Genomic DNA, 11,152 nt, shown 5'->3' with positions numbered 1-11,152 from the left:
TCCGTCCGACTCAAGTTCGCTCTGAGAGGCGGAGCTGGCCCAAGGGGAATCGTCGCTTGTGGGAATCGAACCCGGGTTCTCCCGAAATTCTTCCCCACAAAGAGAGCTCACTTGCCATTTGAGCTACCCCATTGGTTAGACCATCCATAAATATATGTATATTGAAAAATGTTTTTTTTTTAACGGATATGTTAAGTTATGAATCATACATGAACCATTAGCATATTGGTTCGGTTAGTTTTTTTTTTTTTTTTTTCAAATCACGGTCAACATTACCTATTACGGATTTACGGTAAAAATAACTGTGGGCTTAACTATAATTTAGAAAAAGTTAAGGTGCTAATTATTACTATCAGAAATCCCGGGATATTTTTATTACGAAAGCAGTAATCCCAGGATTCTAAAAGACAAAACGCGGATAAGAAAACAGCCGACCAGGCCCTTGTTCAATCATGACTGGATTCGCCGAATTTTGTAATTGCCGAAGAAAAGACTGTTCTTCGAAGCAGTTTCTCTGAAAGAATTTATCAAACAAATTTGGTATTTGCCCTTTAATTTTCATTCTATAAATTCTTTTGCTACCTTGAAAGATTTCTCTTTTTCCCAGTATGTTTGCACATTTGAATCTAATTCACCTGATTTTGTATGTAAGTTTTTTCTACTTCTTTTTAGTTGTTGTATACATTTCAAAGTTATTGTGGTTTTTTGTCGTTGCTGTACTTAGAAATGATACTGGCTGCTTAGATTTTTTTTTTTTTTTAATTTATTTATTAGGGTTCTATTCTATATTGTTCTACGTCAACAAGGGGTTTTATAGTGTTCTTTCACGAACCTCTTTCTGTTGGTTTATAAAAGATATACATTGAGTTCGCTAAGGCTGCATTTTTGTTTATAGTGTTCTTTCACGAACCTCTTTCTGTTTAGTTATATAACAAGTAATTGTTTAAGATGAATTGCTTTTCTTTGTGACAGACGACAGTGAATTGATATTATCAGCTTGTAACTTGCAGACCATGTCATTGACAGTAGAAGGTTAGTGGTTTTGCACACTTGTTTTGATGTTTATGTAACTGCTATTTAAAAAGGGAAAATGTGGCTTTATTGCTTATTTGCCCCTATTTCTTACACTTCTGGTCAATTTTACTCCTACCTGTTCTTTTATGCTGTCACATACTTTTAATCCTATGCAAAACATAGTCAATTAGCTCAAATTTTGACAGTGCCATATAAAACTGTTTGCATTTGCTATATCACTCAAGCCTACAGCTTTACTTGTCATGTAACACACATCATCTCTATTGGCACAGTAAGCATGTCCATACCATCCACCAAAAAGTGGATAAAAGAATAAGAATTAAGGGAGAATCACTTTTTTCATCCCACAGTCATCCACCACTAGTTGATTTTTCCTTCATAATTGTTGTTTTCAAAATTAGTCCTTAGATGTGCCAAATAAGTTTGATTTTATGTTATGTCTCTGGGCAAATGCACGTGTCAACGGGCGATGAATGCTGCTGGGAGGAGCTCGTGGCTTGCCTATGCTTGTAGTTGTGCAATGGAGTTTTGAGTGTAGAAGGAAAGGAGCAAAATATGAAAAACTAACCAACTTCTCAAAGGAAATAAAATAAAATAAAATTGTCAATAAAATATAATTGAAATGAATCAATACCCATGGTTTGTTGCCTTGTGTGATCTTGGTCCCTAAATTTTGCGCCGCTGGTAGCTTTTATGATATTTGGGAGAAGGATAAAATTGGTTTCAAAAAGGGGATTTTGAATTCGGGGTTCTTCCCCTGGTTTGGAAGTAATGGGAATAAAGTAAGATAAGCCTGTAAACTGTCATGGAGCATGGAGAACTGAGGAAGAAATGGAGGAGGTTGGTTCTGCAGTTTCTTACAGTGAGGGTCAAAAATTGCACAAATTTGGCACATCTAAGAACCAATTTTGTGAAGGACTACATTGACTAATTGAGGAACGGAAGAAAAAAAATTCTCTCAAAAAGGAAAATGAAAGAAACCAACTATCACTGTAATTGTTATGTTATCAACTTTTTTTTTTTGTGAAAAGATTATGTTATCAATTAATGTATCCCTTATGTTAGTTCTGCGCAAGGAAGCTGACAAGTGTCAGAGGAAGACATTGCTCAAGTACAAAATAGCCTTGGAAAAGTCATCTGGGTTGGAAGAATTGCTTCATGGTGTTTGTTTTGTTCTGTTCCCTAAACCAAGTGATTATGATGCTCGGAGAGATTTGATCCGCATATTTAATGAAATTGTCAAGGAAATTTATGGTAAATATAGTAATGAATTTTTCTTTATATATTCACTTTCCTAGTTATTATTATTATTATTTTTTTTTTCATGCTTAAGATTTTCCAAGTATATAGAATAGATTTGACCATTTGACATGAGTTTTTATACAAAGAATAAAATTTGTTCTGCTAAATTCTTTGTTTCAGGCTGCTCTCGTGATATTCCTCGTGTTGTGGAGTTTGGGTCTTTCACAATGGATCTGTTTGCAGCAAAAAGTGACCTAGATCTATCTGTTAATTTTAGCAATGTTGACATCCCGCGTGACAGGAAGATTAGTACTCTCAAGAAGCTTGCAAAGAAGCTTAATTTACTTCAGCGTAAATTTCAAAAACAAGTTCATTTATTGCTTATGCTGTCTTAATAAAACTGTCTTATCAGTTCCAAACTTGTAGGTCTCACCAAGTTTCCAATATAAGAAATTGCTTACGTAATATGTTTCACATTTAGGTTAGCTGACCATGAGAAAGATAATAAATGCTAACACCTTACTTGGATTAGCTGTCATTGCCAAGTTGTCCCTTTATTCCATTTTTATTGGCCACTTCGATTAGACACATATTTAAGAAAATTTAGTCAAGGCTTTAAAATACTTGTAATATTCCACTTATTCCCAGCTTTTGCATGGAATGCATTCAATTTTATTAATGTGCTAGGGGCATTTTAAGAATTCTTTTTATTAACTACTATTTAGAAGTTGATAGTGGGCAATAAAAATGGGATGGAGTGTTAAGTTTCTTCATGCATGGAAATATCTGTCAGGGTTTAGTGATTTTATTATTATTATTATTATTATTATTATTATTATTATATTACTAACTATCAGAATGTGTTATATTACTATTACGGTTGTTTAGGCGTTTGGGTTGTTCTAAGCCATGTTATCTATGTTGTAAATTGTCAGAGCTTATCTGTTCTCTCACCTATCTATATATGTTTCAGGTAGTGGACATGTTCATGGTGTCAACCCAATTACCCGTGCTATTGTGCCTGTTCTGAAAGTTGTTGATAGTGGAACTGGGGTTGAGTGTGATATATCAGTGGGAAACAAGGATGGAATCTTGAAATCCAAGATTCTCTACTTTGTTTCTCTCATTGATGAAAGGTTTCGCAAACTATGCTTTTTGGTAATGTGTCCATCCTTTTGTGTTCTTATTGATGCTCGATATAATAAACTTTATGGTCCCTTGCTCCAAAAACATTTTTTTTTGCATGATTTTCGTGCATTAGTGGGTCGACATATTTCTTTGCCGATAATTGATAATCCCCAAGGGAAAGCAATCAAAGCACCATCAAAGAATGATGAGTTGAATAGTAATTTTCAGAAAATTGGTTTTAATTGAGTGTTTCAAATGGCACCACATATTGTTCTTTCCGATGGATAATTCAGATTTGCTGCTGTAGCATTTGATGATAGTTTCTTTACAGATGAAAGCATGGGCTCAAGCACATAACATTAATAGTGCAAGGGACAAAACCTTGAACTCATTAAGTATAATACTTCTGGTGGCATTTCACTTGCAGGTGCGGTTTCAGTTCAAATTCTTTAGTCATTGGTTAACTCTAATATTCATACTATTTTCGGAAGATTTATGCACTTGAAGAAATCTGCATTTTATGAGTAATATTAACAAATTAGTAAAAATTGTTTGTTAAATTGAAGGGTTATTTAAGTCACAAATTCCTCTAAGATTTTTGTATCATTAACTTTAGTCATCACTGTGAATTTACTATTAAGTGCATGTCCTCATTGACTGATTGATTAACCAGCTACTGTTCTCTTGGGTAACTAAAACCTTGCAGACTCGTAATCATCCAATACTGCCACCATTTTCTGCAATTCTTAAAGGTAATTACTAAAAGATATCTTATTTTTTAAACACGTAATTCTTTATAAGGTAGTATTTGTTCTATACTTTCTAAATCTTTTTCAGCCCAAAATGGTGCCATCACACTACATAGTAGTTGGCAAAAGAAATCTTTTTAGTAAATCAATAAGTACATGTTTTAAAATATTATTTGAAACACAGTTCAGAGTGGCTTGTTCCAAAAAGAGATTTTAACATTTCATACCATAGTGATATTTAGAAATTTCCTACAGATGATAGCTCTTCTTCTCTGTAGAGCTGGCACATCGTTAGCATTCTTTAATACCTCCACACTCAATATCAGGAGCTAGATTCTCCATTTAACTTTGAGAATGTTTTCTGAACTTCTATTTACCATGATTAATTGCAAAAACTACAATTTCTTCGTCACTTTTACACAGCGGTACAACTTTAACTTTTGGCTTGTTGCAGATGGTTGTGATACTGGAGCTGTGGCAAAGTCATTACATAAGTTTGTTAATTATGGACAAAACAATACAGAATCAGTGGCTGAGCTGTTTCTGACGTTATTACTTATGGTGCTATTATATATTTCCTCTGTATTTAAACTCACATAAAATTCACTTTCCAAGAAGCCTATTAATTGACTTATCTTTTCATTACTGATTTTTTATTCCCAATGTTGAGCATTTCTGCGTGGTTGTGTTATTTGCAGTTATCATCAGTCGATGAACTTTGGTTCCAAGGTCTGTGTGTCAGCACTTACGAGGGATCTTGGATATCTAAGACTTGGGATCATAAAGTTGGCTGCATAACTGTAATTGTACTTGGCTTATTCGGATCCTTCTTTTCTTTTAGAAGCGCACTATATTTATGCTAGTTAATGGTCTCTCACAGGTTGAGGATTTCACTGACCGATCCCAAAATGTTGCAAGGGCAGTAGGAGAGAGTGAAATGAAAAGAATAAACGATTGCATTAACCTTTCTATTGAGCGCATTTCTGATTTTTTGAGTTGCCGAATGGAAGGGTATGCATTAAGTGAATTTTTGTTCGGCAAAGATGTGGCCATATCAGAAAGCGGAGTTACGATGAATTGGAATGCAAATGTCACAAAATCTAATGCACCTCCTGGATTGACTACCTGGAGAGAGAACAAAGATGCAATGGGTGGTCACAAAGCATCTCGTCAAACCAGAAATGTTGAGCATAGGGGTCAATCAGCCTTGGGAAAGAGGACGAGGACTGATGGATCATCAGTTCCCTCTACCAACACAAAAAGGATGAGAGATACCGGTGCTTTTGGGCAAATGCAGTATAGCGAGACTGATAGAGCCCCATATCTACCTATTCCAATTGCTCATCCTACTTATGCATCTAACGCAGGTAACTGGCTGTCTTCTGACTATGTTAGGGAGAGTGATATAGCCACATCATTGGTTACTCCAATCGTATACCACCCGAGTCATCCTCATGACCAACTTCAAAGGACTTTTAGACCTCCAAATTTGCCTACTCCAAGTGTTTATCCTACTTTTCCACCTATAGCAAACCAGATGTTTCCTAGCCATGCTGCTGAGACTCAAAGAGTAGCAAATTTGCCATCTGCTTCTGATTTGTTAGCATATCCCCTTGCTGGTTCCAAATTGTTTTAATTTGTAGCACCAACTCTTCCTTTCCTTGAGTAAACTTTTCTACCCGCTTGGTTTAGACGAGTCCTCTAACATAAGATGTTTAGTTTCAAATCATGCCAATAGAAAATATATCATCCAATATTGTAACCATCATAGTCTGCTTTGGACAATCATAGCAAAAATGTCAATATGGCCCCCAACTTATGCTTATTCTGTCAATTTTGTCCGATGCTATTGTTTTTTTCCTGTCAAAATTTCAGTAACTTATCTCATATTTATGACCTGATGATCCATACTAACAAATCATCCATTGACTTCCCCCTGTAAAGTTCTTTAAAAATCCTCCGCTTTTCAAGTTAATGAAATCTTGACAGAAAGAACAAAGCAAAATTGGCAGAAAGAGCATAAACTAAGACATCTAATTAGTATTGTTTGCTTTAGAGGATGTGTTTTTGTTTTTTATTAAACAATGGCAAGTGCAATCAAACATCTTGTAAGTTACCAAGTTATTGTACTCAATAGGTGAAGTCAGCCAGGTACATTTCATTTCTTAGAGAAAAGCTCTCTAGAAACATCTTTTTGGACAAATGTAAAACTCAAACCATTGTTTCTGAAATTGTAATATGTCCGCCTTTTGAGGGGTCATTTTGCAATGTTGTGTTTAGCCATTTTCTTATTAAAACATGCCAGTTTGGTGTTGTAATTGAACTTGAAATGGTCTGTTTGTTAGCTTCTGAATCTGCAGAACTTGTTTGATGCAACAAGGACTCTGATAGACAGACATAAGAGATAAGACATCTCTCCTGAGAGTCCAATTCAATTTGAAGTCAGATCGTATTGGGCAAATTATGGTCCACACAGTGTGGACCATGGTCCAAAACGACGTTGAATTTTATAAGTTAGAATAATATATTTTATGGGTTAGAAAATAATATAAATTATAAGTTATAAAAATGTATGTTGTAGTGGTACACGTGAAAAAAATTATGCGGAACGATGTCATTTTAGATTGTGGTCTACACAGTTGTGTGGACCACAGTCCACGCAATAACTATTGATCATATTGCTAAACATTTTGCTAGTCCCTTCCCCCTTTCATTTGTTTCTAAAATATATCCGAATATGTTTATTATCAAAAGAATATCACGTTTATTGCTATACTAGAACGACATTGTTGACAATTTTATAGGTAAATATCAATTTATTTACAAAAGGAAAAAATATATTTCCTTTTTTTTTTCTTTGAAACTTATTTCCTTCCTATCTATAATAGTGAAGTGATACTTTATTGACAATGTATAATTTTTTTTTATTTTTTATTTTTTATTTTATATACATGTATGTCTTTTTATTGACATGATTTACGATCTCAGCTTTCCAAACATGAATTGGATATGATTTAGATAAGGTCGTGAGTCATAACTAGTGTAGCAAATCTGGAAATGCACTCAAAGTCTTGGTATGCAGAAGATGATGCAGCAATTTTGGGATTTTAAGTGACATTTCAGATTTTCAGGAGTATGTATTAGCGTTATCATTTAATTATGAGTATTTAATGTTAGTGTCGACGTCTTAAAACAATATGTGCATACATATGCAAACTTAACTTATTGGGATGCTTTATGTAAAGATACCCCAGGTAAAAATTGATGATTGATTAGCTCAATCCGTTTAGTAGATTAATTGTTTACAGTTGTGGCATCAAACCCTTCCCTTTATACGGGAGGTGGTGGGTTCGAGCCTCAGTGCAGGCAATATTGACTCTTGTGCTTCAATAGGTTGAAAAAGTAGTTATGAACAGATACTGCATTGTAATAGAGTCAGTAGTATTTAAAAAAAAATCAAATTAATATTTTATTGGCCGAGTTGGACTAGTTAACTCGGTTCGTCACCAACTTGGTCGAATTAGGCATTAGGTGGCTGTCTTGAGAGCAATTCGCCTCGGCCTAGGGCGCCTAGAGCCTAGGTTGATATTTGCAACAGTGACTTAAATAATAGTTAACTTTCTAATAGTAGGAATGACTATTCGATAGTCATCTCCGAAAGGTTATGATACGAAGAGTTTAACTTTAAAAGTAAGAATTGACCTCTTTGACCTATTGTTTGAGACATTTTCTGAGAGTACAATTCTAAACCTTAAAAGTCAAGAACTTTATGCGAAGTGTTACCAAGGTAATTGAATTCCTAGGGATACATCCTAATGATGATTTTCCTTAAAAGCCTAGATAAAAGATGTAGTTTCAAAAAGTAAAGAGCATCAAGTAAGGTGTGTCAAACAATTGAAAAATTTGATAAAAAGTAACCTTTCGCAATATCCATTGGTCATTACCCAAGAGTTAAGAGACGTTTGAAATTTATTTCCCTCCAACAGATTTATTTCAAATGTTCCTATAAATACCTTCAATCAACATCCCTGTACCCGTCCCCGGTGGGTATGGGGAAGCTGTTGGTCCCGATAGGGTGGGAAAAGTCTAGAAGGGGGGGGGGGGGTTGAATAGATTTTTCAAACAATTCAAAATATTATAACACTTTAACAGAAATAATTCAAGTGAATAAATTCAACTTGAATTGCACAGCGAAAATAACGATACGGTAAAGTGCTATAAAATAATCAGCGTAAATATGAAGAGATAATCTGCATGCAATACGTTAGAAACACTTAGAATATATCAAATAATAAGTGTATGAAGTTTAATATAAATTACACGTATGAAAAATGGTTGTGAAACAAAGATAGCAAGATAAATGATATGTCAGGATAAGAATATCTTGCATGCAAAAGTGCTTTCACACAAACCCAGATGATAAGATAAATATGAAATGAATAGTAAATGGGTTAGCTTAGATCAGTTTGCAAAAAGTAAAGCTACTGCAAGTAAAGTAAAGAGACAGAGAGATTTATAGTGGTTTGGAGATGGAGTAATTCTCCTACTCCACTTCTTCCTTTAAACTCCAAGGAAAGTTTCCACTATCTTCAATAACCCAGATACAATAGTGAAACTCCAAGTGCTACACAAGCACTTCTCCGAGTGTTTTGCACAAAGCTACACTCCAACTTGAACGTCTCGCACAAAGCTACGTTCCCGAGCGTCTCGCACCCAGCTACGCTCCTACAACCAAGTGTCTCGCACAAAGGTACACTTAGTCCTCCGAGTGTCTCGCACAAAGCTACACTCCCGAGTGTCTCGCACAAAGCTACACTCAATTTTCTACACTTAGTAGAAATGGGTTTCACAAAGAAAATATTTTTCTTCTCTCTTCTCAGACTTGTATTTTCACGTTTTTAGCTCAAGAACTTGCTATTCTTGTGTTTTGCAATACTTCGTATTTTTCCTTACTGGTTCATGCAAGTTCATACACAGGTTCTTATCTTCATCTTCAAGTCTGTCTCCTTTTATAACTTGAAAAAAGTTATATGCCCGTTGTGAAAATTCAAACTTGAACGTTCACTTGATTTGATAGCTCTTCTAGCTTGATCTGCAATATTAAATGTCCTTGGTAGGCTCTGTCAGATGAATTTGAATTTTGCTTGCTTATCCCTTCAAAAGTCTTCTAACAATCTGACAAGTATGGGCCTTGTAACTTGTAGCCTCCAATTTTGACTTCTTGCACCTTCTGGTAGTGTGAACATTTGACTTGTTCACTTTTGATTTTGACAAATCAAACACTTCTTTTCAATAATCCACTCCGTGATTCTTGCTTGAGCTATAAATAATTTCCACCGAAAAAATCCTTGACTTTTTCGTAAGTTAAATCAGCTCCAAGTATAAAGTATTTGATTTACCTCCTTTGAATTTCTTCTCGCTGGTGCCTTCATTTTCTTTCCAGATTCGGAAGTCATCCTCATCCTAAATTGGATTGAGGTCATCATGTTTCCTAATTTGGAAGTCGTCCTCATCCTGATTTGGAATTGAGGTCATCCTCATCCTGATTTTCTTTCTATTTCTGGAAAGTCAGCCTCTTCTCGATTAATTGATTGAAGTCATCCTCTTCTCAATTTGAATGTCATCCTCTTCAATTTTGCAATGTCAACCTCATCCTCTTCAATGTCATCCTCTCGAATTCAATGTCATATTGATCAAATTGATTCGAGACTTGTTCTGATTTCAATTGATTGAGGTCATCCTGATCGATGTCATCCTGATTGAGCTGTCAACCTCTTCCTTAAAATTGATTTGTGAGAGAACTCATTCAATTTTGATTTCTTCAATTTTGACTTGTGCTAGTCATCCTCTTCCTTGATAAATTAATTGTTCCAAAAGAATTAATCCGAGGCTTAAACTCGTGACCTTAGCGTCGAAGATAATTCCGGTGCTCGATCATTTTTCCACTTCTTCTATTTTTATTTAGTGGAAGCAAACGACTTACAAGTATAAAATAATTTTATACTCTATTGTAAATTTCAAACTGTTGTTGCTAATTTTGACTAGGCTTTGACTTTGGACATAGAATGTTGCTAGACTCAAAATAAAATTGGGGGTCTAAAATACATATTTGGTTCATCAAAACAATTACACTATATTCCTAACAATTTCCCTCTTTTTGATGATACCAAAACCTATACCCGAACATTTTGGCTTAGTCCAATCAAAAATTGATTTTTCGTTTTTCTCATTTTATTTTGACTAGCCAATTTGACGAGTGTACAATAAATTGGACCTACTTGCTTTTATTTTAAGACACGTACGAAAAGTTGCAATTTGGGATTCGATTTTAGCTTGTAATCTATCTTTTAATTTTTCTTTTCCCTCAAATTGCATTTTACAATTAATAACCGTGTGTCTAAAATAATTAAGCAATTAACAACATAAATACTACTAAAAAATAGCAACATATATTATCATTATAGATATAGCCATAGTCACGTACATATATAGCAAATGTACGAAATAGTAGTAGCAATAGTTTTACAAACAAAGCATATCCTTAATTCTTGCTCTAAGTTTCTTAAAGTTACCTTTGCAATCCTCATGGTAGAATTTCTCCTTGACCGTGCCATTGAGGTAACATTTGATAACTTCACGTGGATCTCTGGTGGGAAATACTCCTCTAGTGTACCAAAATGCACACTCCTTTAAGCTTCGTCCTTCCGTGAGTTTTGTTCCTTCTGGTAAAAGGTACTTGAGCATTCCAACAACTTTGTCTTCTTCTATGCAAATGGGTGTACCTGTAGAATCAAGACAAAAACGAAAAGACGGTACAAGTTCCTCTTCCCCCTGAGTACCCGAACTGCCACCATATGTTGTATAAAAAATGTGAGGGTCTCCTACTTTCCCCCTTTTTGGTAGCCTAAAAAATCTTGGTGAAATGACCATGTCACCCTTTTGTTGAGCTCGGACCTCCTTCATCAACGAAGAATCACACGCTTGTTGGCTTTGCATTT

The 11,152-nt window shown here is 34.9% G+C and overlaps 1 protein-coding gene across 2 annotated transcripts; it reads left to right on the top strand.

Annotated features, from left to right (window-relative positions):
- The first annotated feature begins 409 nt into the window (after positions 1–409).
- Positions 410–6,477, top strand: LOC116032396 (protein HESO1-like). 2 transcript variants are annotated; one of them, XM_031274922.1, is made up of 10 exons: positions 410–540; positions 973–1,032; positions 2,101–2,289; positions 2,458–2,628; positions 3,251–3,435; positions 3,737–3,832; positions 4,112–4,157; positions 4,609–4,715; positions 4,853–4,954; positions 5,035–6,477. In XM_031274922.1, the coding sequence occupies exons 2-10, from the start codon at positions 1,014–1,016 to the stop codon at positions 5,788–5,790; spliced, it is 1,671 nt and encodes a 556-aa protein (XP_031130782.1). In that variant the 5' UTR covers positions 410–540; positions 973–1,013; the 3' UTR covers positions 5,791–6,477. The 2 variants fall into 2 exon arrangements, with proteins under 2 accessions (XP_031130782.1, XP_031130783.1); XM_031274923.1 differs by lacking the exon at positions 410–540 and adding an exon at positions 545–647.
- Positions 6,478–11,152: the final 4,675 nt, after the last annotated feature.

This window comes from Ipomoea triloba, chromosome 10, assembly GCF_003576645.1.
Source record: "Ipomoea triloba cultivar NCNSP0323 chromosome 10, ASM357664v1".
Lineage (NCBI taxonomy): Eukaryota > Viridiplantae > Streptophyta > Magnoliopsida > Solanales > Convolvulaceae > Ipomoea > Ipomoea triloba.
Note: the sequence above shows the minus strand (reverse complement) of the source record. Positions and strands in the feature narration are given on the sequence as shown.

Excerpts from the sequence above, each read along its gene's own strand:
- LOC116032396 (XM_031274922.1), top strand. Across the intron at positions 2,629-3,250 it reads GAAGCTTAATTTACTTCAGC|GTAGTGGACATGTTCATGGT; the intron begins GTAAATTTCAAA and ends TATATGTTTCAG. Across the intron at positions 3,833-4,111 it reads TGGTGGCATTTCACTTGCAG|ACTCGTAATCATCCAATACT; the intron begins GTGCGGTTTCAG and ends AAAACCTTGCAG.